Here is a 23,175-nt window from a genome sequence, read left to right as displayed (position 1 = left end):
AAATAAGGAAAAACTTTTCCAGAATTGAAAGGGCCCTAGGGTTATTAGCCTAGTAACCTCCTATGATCCTATAAAAAATAATAAACCAGATGGAGCAAGAGAGCTGTTTGACAAAAATGTGTTCTACACTTTAAAGTGCAAACCAAAGTGTCCAGTTTTGTTTGAATGTATACGAAGTCTGAGCCTGCTGCATCTCAGAGAAGTATTTTCCCTTACTCCCAGGTATATCAGTCTCAGAGTTAGTACATATAGGTTGTAGGCATGTAGAACACATTTTTTAATTGAACCATGATATTTGCTGCTACCCGTTCTTCAATTAGTTTGCAACTTATTGCTGGCTGGTATCCATAAAGAATACTAAGTACTACATACAGTGCAGAGATAAGTATCACATACAGGCTATCTACTTGCAAAACTGTATACATCATGAATATTTAAAGAAAAATATCCCCACTGAGGAGACCTTACATTTGAAGACCCCCTCCCCCATTCTCTTCCTAACACTGTAAATGACAGTGCTGTAGACATTATATCTTGTATAACTCATCAGTCCTGCTGCATTTATTAAGTCTGCACCATTATGGATCTCATTTAATTGTTATTGGCTTGCAAAATGCTGTATGTTCTAGAAGTTTGTAATGCATTACTAGCAATGGCACTGTAAAACCTGGGGATGGGGGGGGTGGCAGATATAGATAACAAAGACATTAATAGAACTTGTTGGTGGGATAGATTTGTGTCCCAGAGACTCCCCCATCTCTGGAATAGACTTAAGCAGAGTACCTCTCTAGTTCTCCTTAAGAGGAACCTGGATGACTGGATTCATGCCTCTCAACTATACCGAATTCCTTGGTATTTACCAGATTTGAGAGCTAAATAATGGGGTGCCACAAATTCATGAGTGGCCCCTTTAATTCCCAATTTTTCTTTACAAGGTTTTTTTTTTTTTTTTTTGTACAAGTAGTTGTGGCTAGGTTTACTATCAAAGCACTGAATGACACATGCCTGTAATTAAATATTGCGACCACTAGAATGTCTACATTCACCTTTTGGAATGCTGAGAATACTGCTGATAAAAATATTGAACCGACACTGAATTTCGACCTTATAACTGCTGAAATACTGCCTGCAGTATATTTAAACATGATTATATGCAAGAACTTTCCTACTAGGCATAAGCACAAAGAAAACATGCCATTGTCTGTATTGCTATCTGCATCAATCACTCTGCCATTAATAAGAGGGATTCAGCTAAATCAGAGCACGAGGTGAATAAAGATTATTATTTAATAGTAAACCTTGTGGCTGATGTCATCACGCATTAGCTTCCTGACTGCCAGCCAATCGGAGACACTAGGACTGCGTTTACAACAGATTACCATGCTGCTGCACTAATGTTTGAATCTGCCGGTCTGGTAATTTGGAAATTCTTGGAATGTAGCAGTATGCACAGCAGGTCAAGCAGCAGCAAGCAAGCAGGCAGGTGCAGACTTAGTGTTACTTTTTAAGTTTAACTTCTTCTCAATTTTACCAAGCGAACAAGCCAAACCCAAGTTGTCCAGCTTACTTCTGCGGACTGCAGTACAGAATCAGGTCTACACTCCCAGTCCCAGGATGGTGGATCGAGTTCAATCTCTCAGGTTTCAGGTAAGTAAAAAAAAAAATGCTATGCCTTAAACTGTTAATGCATAATGAAAAACTGCCTGGGTGTCTGCGTGTGAAGAAAACAGTAATAGGCGGTTATATATCTATATTCCGTAAAGTGGCTGGCCAGACTGCTGCTTATCACAACAGAATAACTGGGTAGTGTTTAACATTGCTGCCCTTGCTGTAAATACACTGTTAAATAACAGACTAATACAACAGTGGGTTTCTTAGCTGTACAAATCCATTTCCCCATTACTGCTGTAATTTACATCTAGCCACTTCCTAATTAATAGACAAAATGGATTTCTTGAAACACTTCCACCGATAACTGCAAAGCGCACACTGTAAACTCGTACTTCAGAGTAACAAAAATCTACTACACATCCCTGACTTCAGTTTCAAGCCACATTTGCCAGCCTTCTACAATCATTGGGAAACCTTATGTGTGCTGTTACATTTTGCTAGAAAGGAGCTGTTAAATAAGTGTGTGCTTTAAGCTAAAACTCTGTGTATACACTTAAGCTGAAACTGTGCTGGAAACAGGCTGTTCAGTGCTTTTTACATGAGGCCGAGTAACTTTAGCTGTTCTTCTTTAAAAACAAATATTTTTCTTCTGGTCCACGGTATATATTGAATTCAAGTAAGTGTGCTGAGCCTGTTACATTTTAAGCTGAAAGGGGCCGTTAAGCTGAAACTGCTGTGCTGGAAAAGGGGCCATTAAGCTGAAACTGCTGTTTAAGTGTGCTGTTACATTTAAGCTTAAAGGGGCCGTTAAGCTGAAACTGCTGTGCTGGGGAAGCGGGGGGCTGTTAAGCTGAAACTGGTGTGTATGTGTGTAGGAAAGGGGGGCATTAAGCTGAAACTGGTGTGTGTGTGGGAAAGGGGCTGTTTAGCTGAAACTGGTGTGTGTGTATGTGTGTGTGTGTGTGTGTGTGTGTGTGTGTGTGTGTGTGTGTGTGTGTGTGTGTGTAACATAGGCAATTTATTCCTAAAGGACAACAGGCACTTTATTTGTAGATGAAACAATCACATATTAAGTTGTTTGCTAACAGCAATCTCTTCATTGGTTACACATCTCTAATGTTGAATTATTTAGATGACTTTTACTTCTGCAGAGATTGTGCATATTTACTGATACTGGTGGATTGTAGAAGTTTGAGTAGACTTTTGTGATGGAAATGTTCTAAATTGGGCACTTTTGTCATTATTGGTTCATGCATTTTATTTCATTGCTTACTGGAAAAAATGCTCAAAACAATAAATTTAAAATGCGCTCTAACAGGCGTGCTGTATTATACAAGGAATATAATCTAATACAGTCAGGAAGGTGTATCAAAGCACACATGTGTGTTTCATATGCAAAGGGCCTATGATTTGAAAAAAGGCCAAAGGTAATCTTTACCTGTGACTGGCCAGATGCATTTTTTTTTGGATGTGGGTTTCAATGCTGTTTCAATGAATGTGAGTTTCAAGGGCAGAGAAGTTTTAATGCTAAGTCTATTTTCATTGTGAGACTGTACTGCTTTGTTTAGCAGATGTCTATTAGTGTTTGTGCTATAAAATGTAAAATAAAATCCAAATAATCATTGTAGAAGTAAAGCAGTATGCACATTACAGTGTTTATGGTAAACAGGGTGAAATCGCAAAGTAATTAGACATTGGAATGGCTGCAGGCAGGGGGATTCTGGGGCCATATTTTGGTTGTCTGTTCTTCAGTTTGCATTTGAAAGTTGGTATCCCACAATTCCATTGTACTGGGTGGGGTTGCATAATTATGCATGCAAATGTTATGTTAATCAGCGTACAGATTTATACCTATTTTTCATCAGGCTATATCCAGATTTTTGATATTTCCAGGTTGAGAGGTATGACTAGATGGGAAACAGAAAATACACCCCCTGGAATCCCACCTGTGTCCCTGCTGGACAGGAGAAACAGGTGCTGACTTTGTGGGAACAAGGGTGAAATTCTTGACTAGGCTTATAAGGGCCTAAGGGCCAATAGTCTAGTATCATCCTATGAACCTATGAACACAAAGATGAACCTGGCCTCGTCTATGCAATGCTTTGCAGCAAGAAAGCATATGTGGGGATTGGGCGTTGAAGAGCAGGTGCTAATGCCTCCCTGCCAGGTGTTGGCAGTATTACACAGCACTCAGTATTATACAGCATGCAGTGTTATGCAACATTGCTCACCAACCTCTATTTTGAATAAAGAACTGAGATAGTATAATGTAACACAATGGTTACTTGCATTCCATGTTTCTATGCAATGTTTTACTGCACAAATCAAAATGTAGCCCTAGGTTGCATTGAGGAGGACTGAAAGCCATATGAATGTTAAGAACTGGGCAGCCACACCACTAACTGCCTTCCACTGAAATAAATAAAGTAACAGGTCTATGATAACTTCATGGTTGCAGTCTGTACTATCCATTAAATTTGACCATATATAGGAAGATGCAGAAGAATTTCTATATATATGTGTGAATGCAAATGCATATATACACAGAGCAAGCATATACACACACACACACACACACACACACACACACACACACACACACACACACACACGAATAAGCACACATACACACAAACATACATCTATTAGTTGACAGTGACAGTGTGTAGACAGGGATTTAAATGGATGAGAAGGCTTTACCAAGTGACACTGACTGACAAATAGAGAAAGGAAATGCCTGGGGAGGAAGAATTGTCATTTTGACATGCACACAGTAGTCAGCTTAGTCTAAGCTGCCTTATTCTTTGCATTTCACACCACAGTCCAGACTAGAAAAATTTATCAGCCCTTTTTCAGCAAAACATAGCTCATACAACTGAAAACAGCATTGTTTTCAAATCTTCTCAGGCAATAAAATCTCAGGATAACTGTTTGCAAGTGTCAGAAACAACTTTCATGTGATGTAGCCCAATACAAAATGTGCTACATCACATGAACTTTAGATGAGCAAGTAGGTAAGCATGATTTAAAAAATAGTTAATTTCCAGCATGGATTCTGTGGGAAAACATTGCAATATTAGAAGGCATGTATGAGACAGGAAATCATGAGCCTAGAAGCAGGTTAAACAACAGTAAGTACTAAAAAGGTCAGCTTTTGCAGTCTGAGCTTCATTGTGTGGTTCTAGCTTTTTGACTTTCTTCTTCATATTTTGGACTGTTTTTTACGTTTCATTTTTTTTCATATGTTATCAGTCAGCTCTGTGGCCCAGCCCAGCAAAAAGGGCAGCTAGCAGTGCAGTCCTTGTCTACTACATCTTACAGTGCCATACTCCTGAAGAAATCATGCTGTAGTTTTTAACCCTTGCATACATACATTCATAGATATTGCTGCTAAAGCTACTTCATTCAACTATTTCCAGCTTGTGGCTGGACAACTGGTGCTCTTACCTGGTAAGAAATAAGTTCATCCCAGTGTTGATGGAAAGTTTCCGGGTTGTACATCCATTTCAAGACTGAATCTTTGATGAAAACAGACACAGCACGCAGTATAAAGGAAGTGAAGAGGTTGAGATGGATGTAGTTTCTTGTGCAGTGCAAATGTCTGTGGCAAAAAAATAAAATAAAAATAAATTGTTACTACCCAGTATCTGGTTACAGGCTGCATATTTGTGGCATACAAGTTGGCAGCTGTCATTTTCCAAATTAAAGCAGTTTTACTTTTGGCCAGAATTATTACTTTCTTCATTCACTTTGCAAATGTAGCTTTTCCAAAGACATATTACAACCTAGCTGCATATAAAATGATGTAAATAAAAAAATTGTAGTTACAACTAAAACTACAACGTTTTTTTTTTTTTTTTTTTGCAAAAAGTAGTGCATTGATTAATGAAAAAAATCTACCAGAAATATAATTACCATTGCAGGATATGTTGCAATATAATAAATATTTTGTTAGGATGAGGTTAAACTTGTAAAAAAAGATATTAATGAAGCTGCATTCATTTGCCTGCATAAGCATCAAACTCACATGAACACTGCTGTTTCCATGTACAAGATATAATCATCATATTTTTTTTCAGTTATGAAAAGAAGCAGTGATACCTTCCAGGTATTTCTACTAATATCATTTAGAGATATAGCAAATAACATTCTATGCAGCAAGAAAAACAGCTGACCATGATATAAACTGTATCATTTATCACATTCACAATACAGAAGAAATGACTACAAGATAAATGTGGTGGTAAAAAGAATACAGTGCTGTGTTTATCACATTAAACATAAGGAATTTCAGTAGCTATTATTCATTTCCATGCCAGAGTTCTAACACTCTTTTAATGCCCAAAGTTATGAATAAAAAGCTGTGGAAATATTCAGGTACTGTTGAAAAGGTGTTTTTGCATACACGATACAGAATGTTGCAATAGGTTGAAAACATGTACAGAACTTGATGTTATACTTATCACATTGCATTATGTGGCCTACAAAACTGCTGAGCACTCATTTCGTGGACAAAATAGTGAGACTGACAAAAGTGTCAAGGATACACTGATTGAATAAAATAATTTATTTTTATTAAGATGTTGCTGGGGCATCATATCTTGAAATGTCTTGAAAAGGAGAGTCAAAGCCTGTATAAAAATCAGTTTTACAGAGTGAGTATAAGAACATGAGCAGGTATAGTGCTATAGAAAAAGTTATGAGTTATCTGTAAAACATACAGAAAATTAGGGGTGAAGGTATGAAAACATGATCATGTACTGGCTGTAAGTTCAAATTACTAAAGAAATGAAATGAATGAATACACTGTGTAATTGTTTCTTCTAATTCTCATCCCCATCCTGCAGTTGTAGTTCATTTTCCCTTCTCTTACTACTTTGTAGTGTCCTGCACCCTGGAACCATGTAATTAGGGCAATTGTTAGTACTAATTCATGCTTATGTTACATTATCACATCTTCTTCACATTCACAGTTCATTTTACAATTTTGTCCTGTTCCTGTTACACACAATCTTTCTTCTATTTCTGTATAAAACTGTTCTGTTCCTCTTCACTTTAAAACAAGTGCACCATTGTTTTGTCATGTTTGTCACCTTCTTCTTCTTCACATTTTCATTCTTATTCTGTCTTACATTTCATTTCACTTCTCACTGACATTTTTTCCACGTACAGTGCCATATTTTTATTCATATAAATCTGTTTCCTTCTTAGTGCCTTCATTGTACATTCAGTGTACTTAATTCAGCTATTTCATTGTACTCCCCTAGTAATAGTTATACAATTTCTTTTTCCCCTTTCCCATTTCGCATCTAGCTTTGTTTTCCATTTAATCAACCACTTATTAAAATGTTCTAGCTTATTTGTATTTGTTGTTTTTTCAGCCACATATTCTTCATGTCCAATAATTATTTCATATAGCGTTTCTTGATAATATACCTTATTTTCCTAATCACAAATTTATACAGAATGTGTAAATGTAATAAAATGTATTCAATTGTTTAATTTGTTTGCTTGCTAGCAGGACAAGTAAGCTGGTACAAGGACCTTTGTTGTTCATGACCGAAGCCATTAGCATAAAAATACATAATAATTTCTAAGAACTTAACAGTATAAAGCATTGAAAATGCAGTTTGCACAGAGTTTTGCAATAGGGTGCAGCAACAATTTTATCATACCATTAAAAAATAGATTGTTAGCAAGTACTTGACCTACATAATAAAACGTAAGGTATTGCACTAATATCCACAGCATTAATAAACACATGCACAGGCAGTATTTAATCACACATAGTCATAGCTAACATGAGATACACTTAAGATATGCAGTTATGGAACTATGGGGAAAACTAGCTTTATTAGCTAATGCCCTGGAAGCAGTGACATTCATCACCAAATTTCAAATATTCAGTCAGTTTATAAGCTATGAAAAATTAGATTGTTTCTAACAGTTTTAAAAAACATGTTTCAAGTTACAGTACAAATTATGAAAAAAGCTCTCCCCCCAAAATAAAGTGCAATGAAGGTGCTGCTAGGAATAGGGCTTCCAGGTATTGTCACCTTAGAGGCTGATTCGAAGTTTTCCTGTTAGCTTTTCAGGTCAGTGGAAAGAGCAACAGTTTTTAACAAAAGTTCGAAGGTCAGGGATGATAACAGTAAACTCTTGACATAACTAGGTGCTATTTTGCCTTTTATACTAAGTGATGTTCTCCACGATCCAGAAGAGTCATGAAGCAGCATAGTTTATTAACTGAGGATAGAATGAGGTTAGAACTGTAAGAAGAATTAAAGGCAACCATTTGAATGATATACTCTCACTGTAAAATTAGTAAATTATTACCAAAGGCTTTCCAGACACCATACATTATTAGGTTAAAAAGCTTATAGCCTCAACTAAGCTGTCAGAGTACTTTATCCACATGTGGTGTGGTTTAGTTATTTATTGACATTTGATTACCGGGAAAGTCCAAGTGGGTAGTAGCCCATTTTCAGCAGAGGCCTGGGGAGAAAAGCTCCAAAGTATTAAAAATCCCTCTAAGAATAATAATTTTACAGTCATCAAAAATAATACAAAAAACAAATACAGTTTAAATAATTATACCAAATTAGACATGATATGAAAACATTGGTTAAGAATAAATACAAGTTTTATGACAATAATTTAATAGTTAGAGAAATTTTAGCCAGTTCATAGAGAAATTAAAGGTAAGTTAGTATAATACAAACAGAAATTGCAATATGAAGTGAGGGAAAAGCAAGATTATGGTACATTTAGGGATAAAGCTGGGGACAGAAACTGATAGAAGTAAAGAAGTGAGTGAAGAAGGGAGAGTAAGGAGATATAAGGAATGAAAAGGTATTTGTCCACAATTAGGGATATAGTTTATCTTGGTCTTGAGAAAGAACTGAGTCAGTTTTTGGCTAGGAGGTCTTTCAGAACAGTTTTGAAGGATGGGAGGTGAGGTATTGACCTGATGGATAGAGATAAGGAGTTCCAGGCCTTAACAACATTGTACGAGTACAGACAATGCCCAGCTCATTTGACAGGTCTGTGGATAGACTGGAGTTTTTGGTCATTGGATCCTAATGAACAACTAAGAACATAGTTATATAAAATGCTATTTAGTGCTGGACAAGCAGATGCATTCTGGATAATTTTATAGTTGGCAAGAAACTGTGTATATGTTAGTTGATAGGGTAGTTGTAACCAATTCAGGCTTTTTAGTGCTGTACAGTGGGTTCTGAAAAGGGTATTTGCTGCAAATTTAGCAACTTTGTTACAGCATTGTTCAAGTTTTTATTTTTGTTATGCCTGAAGATTAGTAAGGATGGGAGCACCATAAAGAAGTGTGAGGAGGAGATAAGTAATGGTAAGTGTAGCTTTAGTTGCATCAGTGAGAAAGTTTTTGGCACTATAAAACATTCCTAGTTTTTGATGAGTTTTTCTTTTCTTATGCAATTTTTATATGCAGGTCAAATTTAAGATTCTCATCCATATTAATTTGCTATGAGAAGTGATTTCAACAGTTAGATTATCAAGAGACGGGACTTTAAATTTTGTTTTTTCATGAGGAGGGGATTTGGGAAAAAAAAAGTTTTGTTAGGGTTGAGCAAGAGTTGTGAGTTGCAAAGCCATGTTTCAGTTGCTGTTAAAGCTTACCAAGTATTTTTTGGAAGTGTGCCACATTATCAGATGTGAAAATAAGTGTGGAGTATCTGTGTACCGTATTAGGGAGGCTTGTTGTATGTATGTGTACAAGGTACTGGTGAGAATATTAAAGAGGAGGGGACCAAGGACAGAGCACTGAGGTACACCAGTGGTGTCTCCAGATATACATCAAAATATTTCTGCTGTTGAAAGTGAGAAATAATAATGCTTTGGGGTTCAAGGATCAGGATAGAAGAAGCATATTTAAATCTCTTGAGTGTCACAAATGTTATAACAATGTTTTTAGTCAATTATATGTTTGTTTGATAACAACCATTTCAAAGAATTCTTCTACAAGCCCTTTCTGGATTGCATGGGGATGGTGGAGCCCTGTTAGACTTCAGAAGGAAAATATTAACATTTATTTATTTATGCATATATAAGAATGTCTTTATTTATGTTAAATGTATTAGCTTTATAGTCTGATTGTGTCAGACCCTGGCTCATTTTCAGGGATAAGTCCAAAAGCACTGAAATACGAACCCAAATGTACACAACCGGCTGAAATGGTCTCCCTTGACCCGAGAAGGAGTAAAAAACAGCTGCTTTTCCAAACAGATTTTATTCAAGAATCTCCAAAAATAGTTACAACGATTGGTGGTTAAGCGCTTTCATCTGCTATCATCAGATTTCATCAGAACCCTGTTACATTATCCAGTCGTAGTTTATATACCTATTTTGGCGCCAATTTTCAAAACTTAATTGCTATAGCCTACATAATTGGATATGCAAATACCCTAGCTTAAAAATCACTTTACAAATACAGTCTATAAAAAATACAGTCTATAAAAAATATACACTTAATGTATACTTAATAATATTTACAGATGTACTGAGTATACAACCATACACTTGTTTGCCTTAATTAAGTAAATGCTTATTGAAACATATATTATTCCTTATAATACTCTACTCAATATTCCTGCAGAACCAAATACTAAAACTTAAATTATATGTACCTTAAGTAAAATTGTGTAAATATTAAAATTTTTATATAGCGCTACACTAAAACCAATTGGTAACACTACACTGCACAACAAACTGTAGTGTAATGAAGGACCATTCCTAGGAAATAATACTTTACTATATTACATTAGTACAAGGCTAAAAAAGGTTTCAGGCTGACATGGTCATTAATACCTGGAGATGTAGTTGCATCTAGGCTGATTTGCCATTTGCTTTCTACCCAGGCTAGATATGTCTTCCAATCTCCTCCTTTATCACCTATTTCCACCTGATCAATAATTGCAAATAAGAAAGTATGTTCTTGTCCATTTTCAATAATGTGTTTGCTCAACGCATTTTTAGGGTCCCTTTTCCTTATTCTATACAGGTGTTCATATATTCTGGTCTTGAATTTTCTCTCAGTTTTCCCTATATAGTATGCGGAGCATTTAATACATGTTGCTATATATACTACTCGCTGTGAGTTACAGTTGCCTCTCTTACAGGTAACCACTGATCTAATTATATTATTAATCCTTATTCTAACACTGGTGTTAATGTTTTTACATTGGTTACAAGAACCACATTTCAAAGTACCTTTCTTATTTGTTCCATCAATTCTATTTCTATTTTGCTCCAAAATTCTCTTCAAATTATTGCCTGTTTTGTATAAAGTGCATAATTGTTTACCTACTATGTGTCCTATAGATGCAGATGAATTCAATAATTCCCAATACTTCTTCAGAATATCAATCACTATATTGGTATAAGGGTTAAACCTAAGTATACAAACTTTCCTTTCATTTTCAAAATTCATTACAGGTTTGCTAATAAGCTTCTTTCCCAACAACGGTGGATATTTATTACCCCATTGACTCTTAACAAAAGTTATAGTGTTGTCTAACATGTTACTTGGGTATCCTCTATCCAAAAATAAATTATACAAGGTACCCATTTCTCTATCCATACATTCTCTAGATGATGACATTCTAGCTATATGAATGCATTGTCCCTTAACAACATTCCTAAATATGTGAGGGGGATGACAACTACTAAAATGTATGTAGTCGTTGGAGAATGTCGGTTTCCTATATATTTGGGAGGCAAACCCACTCCCTGTGTTAATAATCAAAGTGTCCAAGTATGCTATTTCCTTCTTATCTTGCTGGTAGGTAAATCTCAAAAAATCGGTGGTTTGGTTTATATAGTCTATAAAGGAGGATATTTTGTCCGTAGGTCCTGTCCAAATAATGAACAAGTCATCCAAAAATCTCAAATATAACTTTATATACTTGTAATATTCACTAGAAAATATAAAATTATTCTCCCACTCGAGCATTACTAAATTCGCAAAAATAGGGGCACATGAGGCCCCCATTGCTACACCTCGAGTTTGTCGAAAATATTCACCAGCATGAAAAATATAATTATAATCAAGGACCAGACCCATCATGTCCATAATTAAATTATTTTTATCACATGTAAGCCCTGCGTACTTGGTGAGGCTGTTATAAAAATATTCCAGACCAGTATTCGCTGGGATGCTAGAGAATAAATCTTGTACATCAATAGTGATAAATGTAAGATTCTCATCCCATACTTCATTAGTTAATTTCCCCAAAAAATCCCACGAATCCTTTACTATATGGCTCACATTGGAATAAACTGGTTTCGTCCAATGATCAATAGTAACACCAATTTTGAAAGTTTTAGATTTAGAACCTGATATGATAGGCCTGAAGGGGGGTTTAGCTAAGTTTTTGTGAATTTTAGGTATTCCTATAATATGTGCTAGTATAGGGTAGTCAGTTCTTAAATATTCATACAATTCAGTTGTTATTCTATTATCAAGTAAATATTCTTCTAGGGCCAGATCAATACGTCTATACCCTATGTTGATTTGATTTAAAGACACAACTTCATAGTTACCTGATTCGTATAAGATGTTATGTATATCAGTAAGATACATTTTTTGATCATATATCACTATCCCTCCCCCTTTATCAGGCTTCATGATTCTCACTTCATCATTTAATAAAAGTTCATCCATACATTTCCTTTCTTCTAGTACTAAATTATCATGAAAATCCACTATTCCTTTCGAGTTACCCTTAATATCATTATATAATGTGTAGACTTCCTTACATACCATCCTTTCATACAGGGCTACCTGTGCATTCACAGCTGGTATATAAGTACTTTTCTTAACTAGTTTAGTTTTGTTGGTATATGTGCTGGCCTTGTTGTTGTCCTCGTGGAATTGAATTGCTAGATTTAGCCTTCTGCAAAAAAGTTTAATTTCCTTTATGACATCAAATAGGTTAAATTTTACCGTAGGGATAAATTTCATTCCCTTACTAAACAATGATGCTAAATGCTCAGTTACCGTAATACCGGTGTAGTTGTATACTTTAAATCCCCCAAAGCTATGAACCCTGGGTGACATATCAGAACTTCCAACTAAATGTAGTTCATCAGTAAATTCACCTTTTGATTTAGTTGTAGAATCTAAAATAATTGGTGGTGTGGTGATAGGTATAAAAGTAGTATCATTTAAAATGGGGTCCTCATTAAGTACGGGAATGAGTGTGGGTCCATTGCACATAGTATTACCAAAATGTTTTAAATGTTCCCTATCTAAAACCTCTTGGGCGCCGGGTAATACCTTCCACCTTGAAAATTCTCCTCTTGATTGTATCTATTGTGTTTCCTTTTGCTTTTAGTGTGGACCCACTCAAAATTTTCCCTATCATCTTGTTGATAACGAGGCCAAATGTATGCTCTGCCATTCCTATACATTTCAACATCCCTATCAATTTTGTGTAATTTTCTATTATGAAAAGTTTTAACTTTGTTTTTAACAATATTGAACTGATTTGTATATAGATCATACCATGCTGGAAATTTATCATCATGTATAACATTCACATTAATTTCCTCCACTTCCTGTATCAACCCCTGCACTTTTTCCTCATTACACTTAATCAGTTGTTTAATATACGTAAAACCAAACTCATCAAACATACTGTTAAACAACTGTTCTGTTTTTGTAGTATACTTAACTCCAAGTGGGAGTTTAAAAAACCTTAGTCCCTTAGGAACTATTTTTAATAACAAACATTTTTCTAAATAGGCATTGTCCAATTTTGCACTTCTTAATTGAGTTAACTTTTTCCCCAAAAGGTAAATTTTCGATTTGATGTCATCATTATCTACTATATAATTTTCTTTTCATAGCGCTTATACTTCATGTCCATAGATGCTTTTTCTATAAATTCACATTCATCTGCTAAAAAGTCATTTAGTACGTTGGTAACATTAAAATTGCCCTTACAACAGTCTCTTCTTCGGCTACTAGGCACTTTCGGGCTAGAAAAATAATTGCTGACAGTACCTTTTCCTGTGCCTTTCGCTTTGCCAGCGGCCGCGGAGTACGTTTTAACTTCCTCCCGCTGTTGTTTTGGACGAGCCCCCAACCTTGCATTCTCCTTGCGTGTATGGAAGAGGCTAAAATCAAAGGTGAAATCTGCCTCCGTCGACAGATTAACATTTGCTTCTACTACTTCAAGATTGTGCTGGTTATGCTGTCCCTTCTGCGGTAGGTTTACACTCGCTTGTCCATTTGGAATATCACTCACGCTACTGTCGGAACGTAATTCAAGCAGTACTGCATGCGTTTCCGGTGCTTCCGGTATTGACGCTAGTTTTGAAGGATCTCCTCCTGCCGACACAACCTCCGTTAGTTTATTTACCAAGTCCAGAAGCTTGCTTACATCGCTCTGCAGCGAGTTCACTTCATGGTTCACTTCAGTGTATGGTTGTATACTCAGTACATCTGTAAATATTATTAAGTATACATTAAGTGTATATTTTTTATAGACTGTATTTTTTATAGACTGTATTTGTAAAGTGATTTTTAAGCTAGGGTATTTGCATATCCAATTATGTAGGCTATAGCAATTAAGTTTTGAAAATTGGCGCCAAAATAGGTATATAAACTACGACTGGATAATGTAACAGGGTTCTGATGAAATCTGATGATAGCAGATGAAAGCGCTTAACCACCAATCGTTGTAACTATTTTTGGAGATTCTTGAATAAAATCTGTTTGGAAAAGCAGCTGTTTTTTACTCCTTCTCGGGTCAAGGGAGACCATTTCAGCCGGTTGTGTTCATTTTCAGGGATGACATGGGTAGTGGGGGGAGTTAAAGTACCTGTACAGAGCAAGTACAAATGTAAATGCATACATGCCAGCAAAACAGTTTTTAACATTCTTACTGCATGAACTATTAGTTATACAGATAATAAATTAACAATGCAGGTCACCACACACTGTCTTAGACAGTCCACAAAGGACATAAAATGTTTACAAGATGCTAGGTTCCCTGGAGTACCTTACAGGCTGGCAATTTGCATATCTGTTTCTAGAAGGAATGTTAGCTGGTAAAGAAGCTTTGGAGGCATTAGCAGAATTCAATTGTCTGATTTGCCTGGAAAAGGAATTCAATAATGGAAGTATGGCAGATGAAATGCTATGGTCTCCAGGTTTGCAGGCAGCTAATGAATGCGAAGGAAAGAGGTGTAAGGAGTATGTTAGGGCAGTTGGGGAGAGAACACCAAGTGAATAAGGTTTATTGCTTTTATTTTGCTTATTTATTAACCAGACAAACCCACTAAGCCCATTTGCCTCTTTTCATAAAAGGCCGATGAACACTGGTTAAATGACTTGATCAAAGTCACACAGCAAGAAAATGGAGGACTGGGGATTAAAATCTAGGACTGTGGGATAAAGCTCATTAAAGGCAAATAGCCTTAATACTCTGCACTACCTTATCAGGTTATATAAATTAGGAGGTAAAATCTGTGGGGGAAAGGTCATGGGCGTGGGAGATTTGGGTATGCATCAACCTTTCAGTTAAGATCAACCAGTCAAGCTGCTGCCAAATGGCAATGCAATGAGCATCTCAGGCTTGTCTCAGAGCAGACATTACAATTTTTCTACATATGGATCGAATTTAATAATGTCTAGCTAGATTTAGATTAAACAGGATGCAAGTGCCATAGAGGACCAAGACGAAAAGAATAGGCAGCTGTAGGATTAGAAGTGCAAGTGAAGGAGCTATTGGGACAATACACTAGTTCCAGCTTTGAATGAGTCTTTTTCATTACAGAGATCATCTCCTTAGAGAATGACATTTCCTGATCTAGTGAAAAGTCTAGTCACTCATAGGATTTCACCTGCTTAAAGAGAGAACCAAATGAGAAGCTAATAGACAGTGTGTGCACTCCAGGATTGTGAAACATCTTGATACTGTGCAGAATAAGTAAAGTGTTATAATGTGTATGAAAGAAATATTAAAACATAGTCACCATAGTAAAGGAAGGAGCAGAGTATAGCAGAGCAACATCACCCTTATATCGAACAGATTTATTATATCTAAAGGCAAGGTCATCTTGTCAAGAATGATCCGGCCAATTACTGCAGAAACACACACACATATATATATATATATATATACACACACATATATATATATATATATATATATATAGCAATTAAGATATCTTTCTATATATATTTTTTTTGAGAGAGGACTACTCCATACCTTTCCTGTCTGTGTTTTGGGAAAGTTGCCACACTTCCGTTCTTCTGACTAAGTATCTACACTGTTAACACATACTGGGTGCTCAGTCTTCATGTGTTACTTCGCAATGAGCTGCACTGCTGATGATCTGAAGGGTTCCTTAGTGAGAAATGGGAAGTGCCTTGACATGTGTTACTTCTCAATGAGCTGTGCTGCTGATGATCTGAAGGGTTCCTTAGTGAGAAATGGGAAGTGCCTTGACATGTGTTACTTCTCAATGAGCTGTGCTGCTGATGAACTGAAGGGTGCTTTATTGAGCAGTGGGAAGTGCCTTGACATGTGTTACTTCTCAATGAGCTGTGCTGGTGATGGTCTGAAGGGTGCCTTAGTGAGCAATGAGAAGTGCCTTGATATGTGTTACTTCTCAATGAGCTGTGCTGCTGATGATCTGAAGGGTGCTTTATTGAGCAATGAGAAGTGCCTTGACATGTGTTACTTCTCAATGAGCTGTGCTGCTGATGGTCTGAAGGGTGCCTTAGTGAGCAATGAGAAGTGCTTTGACATGTGTTACTTCTCAATGAGCTGTGTTGCTGATGATCTGAAGGGTGCCTTAGTGAGCAATGGGAAGTGCCTTGACATGTATTACTTCTCAATGAGCTGTGCTGCTGATGGTCTGAAGGCACCTTAGTGAGCAAAGGGAAGTGCCTTGACATGTGTTACTTCTCAATGAGCTGTGCTGCTGATGGTCTGAAGGGTGCCTTAGTGAGCAATGGGAAGTGCCTTGATGTGTTACTTCTCAATGAGTGCTGCTGATGATCTGCAGGGCACCTTGTGAACAATGGGAAGTGCCTTGAAATGTGTTACTTCTCAATGAGCTGTTCTGCTGATGACCTGAAGGGTGCCTTAGTGAGCAAAGGGAAGTACCTTGACATGTGTTACTTCTCAATGAGCTGTGCTGCTGATGATCTGAAGGGTGCCTTAGTGAGCAACGGGAAGTGCCTTGACATGTGTTACTTCTCAAAGAGCTATGCTGCTGATGATTTGAAGGGTTACTTAGTGAGCAACGGGAAGTGCCTTGACATGTGTTTCTTCTCACTGAGCTGTGCTGCTGATTGTCCGAAGGGTTCCCTAGGGAGCAATGGAAGTGCCTTGACATGTCTTACTTCTCTATGAGCTGTGCTGCTGATGATCTAAAGGGTGCCTTAGTGAGCAATGAGAAGTGCCTAGACATGTGTTACTTCTCAATGAGCTGTGCTGCTGATGGTCTGAAGGGTGCCTTAGTGAGCAATGGGAAGTGCCTTGACATGTGTTACTTCTCAATGAGCTGTGCTGCTGATGGTCTGAAGGGTGCCTTAGTGAGCAATGGGAAGTGCCTTGACATGTGTTCCTTCTCAATGAGATGTGCTGCTGATGGTCTGAAGGGTGCCTTAGTGAGCAATGGGAAGTGCCTTGACATGTGTTACTTCTCAATGAGCTATGCTGCTGATGAACTGAAGGGTGCCTCACTGAGCAATGGGAAGTGCCTTGACATCTGTTACTTCTCAATGAGTCCTGCTGATGACCTGAAGGGTGCCTTAGTGAGCAATGGGAAGTACCTTGACATGTGTTACTTCTCAATGAGCTGTGCTGCTGATGGTCTGAAGGGTGCCTTAGTGAGCAATTGGAAGTGCCTTGACATGTGCTACTTCTCAATGAGCTGTGTTGCTGATGATCTGAAGGGTGCCTTAGTGAGCAATGGGAAGTGCCTTGACAAGTGGTACTTCTCAATGAGCTGTGCTGCTGATGATCTGAAAGGTTCCTTAGTGAGCAATGGGAAGTGCCTTGACATGTGTTACTTCTAAATGAGCTGTGCTGCTAATGGCATGAAGGGTGCCTTAGTGAGCAATGGGAAGTGCCTTGACATGTGTTACTTCTCAATGAGCTGTGCTGATGATGATCTGAAGGGTGCCTCACTGAGCAATGGAAAGTGCCTTGACATGTGTTACTTCTCAATGAGCTGTGCTGCTGATGATCTGAAGGGTTCCCTAGTGAGCAATGGGAAGTGCCTTGACATGTGTTACTTCTCAATGAGCTGTGCTGCTGATGATCTGAAGGGTTCCTTAGTGAGCAATGGGAAGTGCCTTGACATGTGTTACTTCTCCATGAGCTGTGCTGCTGATGATCTGAAGGGTTCCTTAGTGAGCAATGGGAGGTGCCTTGACATGTGTTACTTCTCAATGAGCTGTGCTGCTGATGGTCTGAAGGGTGCCTTAGTGAGCAATGGGAAATGCCTTGACAAATGTTACTTCTCAATGAGTGCTGCTGATTATCTGAAGGACGCCTTGGTGAGCAATGGGAAGTGCCTTGAAATGTGTTACTTCTCAATGAGCCGTGCTGCTGATGGTCTGAAGGGTGCCATAGTTAGCAATGGTAAGTGCCTTGATATGCGTTACTTCTTTATGAGCTGTGCTGCTGATGATCTAAAGGGTGCCTTAGTGAGCAATGAGAAGTGCCTTGACATGTGTTACTTCTCAATGAGCTGTGCTGCTAATGATCTGAAGGGTGCCTTAGTGAGCAATGAGAAGTGCCTTGACATGTGTTACTTCTCAAAGAGCTGTGCTGCTGATGACCTGAAGGGTGCTTTAATGAGCAGTGGGAAGTGCCTTGACATCTGTTACTTCTCAATGAGCTGTGCTGCTGATGGTCTGAAGGGTGCCTTAGTGAGCAATGGGAAGTGCCTTGACATGTGCATCTTCTCATTGAGTTGTGTTGCTGATATTCTGAATGGTGCCTTAGTGAGCAATGGGAAGTGCCTTGACATGTTACTTCTCAAAGAATTCCCTACAACGATCTCCATTCATTCTTTTGATAGTTGAGATATTCGCTTTTTCCGTGTCGCTCAAAAGGTGTTCGTGCAATGTGGTTTTCATTCTAATATAGACCCCCTACCTTGACATGTTACTTCTCAAAGAATTCCCTACAACGATCTCCATTCATTCTTTTGATAGTTGAGATATTCGCTTTTTCCGTGTCACTCAAAAGGTGTTCGTGCAATGTGGTTTTCATTCTAATATAGACCCCCTAGAGAGAGATTTTGAATCATTGTGTAATACCCACTGCAAAACGTAACTCATATAGGTTATTGAGGAACAGATCATCTTCTGATTCAAAAGTTGTTTTTATATGAATGAAAATGCAATGGTCAGCAAGTTTTCCCTGTGCTGGAAATACAGTGTTTGTGAGCAGCTTGTTGATTGCTGTCAATGTATTAAAGCCTTTTCTTAAGCCATGTTGGACATGGGAGATACAATCTAATTTCCCAAAATATTTAAGGATCTGAATATACACAAGAATTTCAAAGATTATGGTTAGAGTAGAGGTTTGCTGTAGGATTGAATGAAGTTTTGCCTCAAACTAAAGTACTGAATGCATCCTTATTCCTCCATCTTTTTTTTGTACAGAATTATTATTTTAGGGGAACCTAATCACAAACCCTAAATACTAAAGGCATTATACAAAGTTCCAGTTGCTCATACCATATAAATTCCACAGGCATATGGCTCACTATACTTAGTTTAAAATATCTTGCATGCTTTTTTTTGGAAATGCCATACATAATTTCTCTAGCATTACTTATTTCCATAAAACTTCCCTCAATTTTCCTTTTGCTTTATTTAATTTTCCAGAAGATATGCATAATGTCTTAAAACTATCCATACGGGTTCCTATTACCCGATTGAACATTTAGGTTAATGAATACCTAAACGTCGATCTGGTAATAGCGAAAGCAAAAAAACGTGAGCCGATTTAATGCAGGGAAAGAATTCCCTTGGCTGTTATGCAAATTTTGCCGCTTTCCCCACAGCAGAGCGATCTCAGAGTTGGTATATTTAGTTAGGGGTGTGTGGGGGGCTATCGGGTGTGTGGGTAGTGAACACCCCCACTTCATTTTGGTTTCAAAATTTTTTTTCTTTTTTGCAGTATAGGGAATTCATTCTCTACATTAAATTGGCTGTTCGCTGTTTTAATTTTTCAATATTACCAGGTCAACGTTTAGGTATTCGTTAACCTAAACGTTCAATCAGATAATATAGACACATCCTTACTACCAGTTATGAAGAGAAAAAAATCTATAGAATCTGCAACAAGAAAGAAGAGTTTAACCTCTTCCTGCAGAGGGAATATGATAAGCAATTTGTTTCACAGGAACACTGGTAAGCTTATAATATGAGTAGAGAGGATGTGTTACATCTCTGGTCTTCTGTAGCTAGTAATTTCTATCACATAACTTCCTGTCAGAACAAATTGTCTATTCTGCTGACAAAGTGCTGGACCATTCTAAGTGAATATCCTCTTCTGTATAATCATTTTGCAGTTCCTCTTATTTCATAGAAAAGTAACCTTAATCCTTCTGTTATACTAGTCTATAGTTATTTTGAAAGAAGTGCTCATAAAATAAGTGTTTCTAACCACAGTTGATGCTTTCCAGTGGTACAAGCAATATCTGTACATTTATTGCCAGTGGCATAGAAAAGACAAATTATGTTAGTTACAGATATAACTATTACTTTTCTTGTGAAACAACTAGTATTGTTCTGGATTTAATATGTTATATCACAACCAGTCTTATTGAGAGTTGGCTCATTGGGTTGCACTTCCCAAGTGATACTCGTCAAGGAGATATACTCGCTGAATACGTTTATTCATCAAGAGTGTGTGCACTTATGTGACATCACTGTGTTAGGTCTGCTTGCCTGTTATATATACATTAGCAGAAAAAAGAGCTAGCAGGTCCACCAGAGCAGTGTGTCTGTAAGTCCATTCTATGTGCACAGGAGTACTGTCTAGATAGTGCTGTGTTGGTAGGGTACAGAGTGAGTGGTCATAAGTGAATTGTGCACAGGGGCATATTAGTTGGTTTAAGTGATGAAAAATATGTAATTTACCTATTTTGATTGTGCGCCTAAAAGGCTGCACAGTGTGTAGTGTATGTGTATGGTCAGAAGCTTACAGTGTATCAATAGGTTTGTTTGTCCATGTCTTAAATTGATGGCATGCAGTCTGTACAGGTTATGGGTTGTGTTGTGCATTTCTTAGTTTGTAATAGATGGCGATCATATGTAAGGTGTACTGGATGGGTTTACATGAAACGTATAAGAAGCAGGTGATGTGTAGCACAGACATTTGTGTGACTCAATATAAGTGCTTCCTTCAAGATGGTTCTATACGTTTTAGGTGGAATGCAAGAGACTTGCCCACTACTTTAGAAATGTGTTCTTTGTGTACTTTTGTGTACGATAGAGAGGGGTAGAGTAGCATATGGAATTAATTTGTTGTTTTGATCTGTATAACTGTTCATGTTTGCTACTGTTCTGATATAGAGTGCCAAGCTATTTGAAGACTATCAATTTTTTTTGGATGAAGTGGTCATCAATTACTCTGGTACTTATATAAAGGACCTTTATTATGGTATATGTAGCTACATGCACACATGTGTGTGTGTGTGTGTGTGTGTGTGTGTGTGTGTGTGTGTGTGTGTGTGTGTGTGTGTGTGTGTGTGTGTGTGTGTGTGTGGTTTAACCTATATGTCAAGATGAAGAGAAAGTTTAAACTAAGAATACAGGAGCATTCTCTTAATTATGATTTCATATTTGTTTACATTTGTTTACTGGGGTAAGGCATTGATTGCACTGGATCATTTTCAGACCCAGAACAGGTATTCTGTGAAGTATTCTGAGGGTAGGCCATCTACATAACAGAGATGGACTTAAAACTCTTCCACTTACCTTGCAGGAAGATTCATTATTATAAATAGAACTTACAGTTTAAGATCTCACTCAAGCCATCCCCTTCCTTCCACACTACCATCTCTTCATGGAAATGCAGTGATCACGGCTTCCCCATTCAAGGTTCCAAACTTTGGCAAGGTATCCCACCAAACAAAAGAGATTCTATCACTCTTTCTTGATTCAGGATAAACCTCAAAGATCATCTCATAGAAAAAAGAAAAATAAAATACATGTTGCTACTACTTTTCCAATACAGTTATCTCTATGTAAGCTGTGCTCATTCACTCGCTTTCAAAGATATTTTATCTACTATGATTATGTTTACTGTGGTGTTTTAAATGTTAAACCTTTCCATTATATTCTCCAGGTTGTACAAAACTGCTTTCCTTCTTTTATTGTAACTGTTGTACTAACTTCACCTCTGGCATTACACTGTGCTGTTGTTGTGTTCTGTTTACTCCTACTCTGACACTGAAATAGGTTCACATGAATCAATGCTTGGCATTGGTTTAAAAGTGCCAATAAATAAATAAATAAACAATGAAACCAACATATATATATATATAACTCTCTCTCACACACACACACACACACACACACACACACACACACACACGTGTGTGTGTGTGTGTGTGTGTGTGTGTGTGTGTGTGTATGTATATACTTGTGTTTCTGTCAGCAAACATCTAAAAAAACAAACACTGATCATCAATATATCTAAAAATAAAAACAGCTAGCACAAAATAATGAAGGATTAAAATACCAGTGTACAGGTATTATAAATACAGCCAAACTGATAAGTGTCCAAACATGTTTACTTTTCTGCTGGGTCAAGACTCCCGACATAAATATACTAATTCCATGGTTGCACCAGATCCAACAAGGAAGATAACTCCCCACAAATGGAAAGCATGTGAGCTCACATTAACAACATTGCTGGCAGTAGGCTTTACAACTACAGGCAATCTCATCATCTAACTACTTAGTTCAAATCAAAACACACTAAACTACCTTAACCTATCATAACATACTATTTCAGATGCACAACTATTTGTCTGTAGCACAGTTTCAAAGCTGTACATTTGAAATGCTGTGTATTTAATATTAAATACACTAAAAAAAGTTTACTAACTTTCCATTCCATTTCGATATAAGGTGTTGCAAAATATTTAGAGCACTAAAAAGCATTTGCTCATATGAGTTATTTATAGCACATTTGACCTACAACCACATAAATATTAATCTGTATCAATCACAAGAGAAAAAAACAATAAACCACTGAGTGAAGAGATAATATACGGATTAACAACCCTGTCTTCTCTTTTTTTGTTGCTCTTTTTGCAGTTATTTTCTGCCAATTGGCCCATATGATCCCTATCCATGGGGTGAACGGTGACTGGAAGGGGCCACATTTAGACAATCAAGCAGGGATGGTTGAAGGGTTTTTTGTCTTTTCACATCCCTAGAAGGTCTCACCTACTGAGGCTTCAGGGAAGCCTGAAATAGGCTGACAGTGGAAGACTCCCCTGAATTCCACTAGGGGTGTTCCCTCTAAACATCCC

At 37.3% G+C, this 23,175-nt stretch overlaps 1 protein-coding gene across 1 annotated transcript in view; it reads right to left on the bottom strand.

The window, feature by feature from the left end:
- The window catches only part of GLP1R (glucagon like peptide 1 receptor), a 3,029,130-nt gene that overhangs the window by 1,068,144 nt on the left and 1,937,811 nt on the right, over positions 1–23,175 (bottom strand). Inside the window, exon 7 of the mRNA XM_044084828.1 lies at positions 5,059–5,212. Within this exon, the coding sequence (XP_043940763.1) occupies positions 5,059–5,212 (154 nt within the window). The remainder of the gene's footprint in view (positions 1–5,058; positions 5,213–23,175) is intronic.

This window comes from Protopterus annectens, chromosome 1.part1, assembly GCF_019279795.1.
Source record: "Protopterus annectens isolate FY-2018-M chromosome 1.part1, PAN1.0, whole genome shotgun sequence".
NCBI lineage: Eukaryota > Metazoa > Chordata > Ceratodontiformes > Protopteridae > Protopterus > Protopterus annectens.
This window is presented reverse-complemented; position numbering and strand designations above follow the sequence as displayed.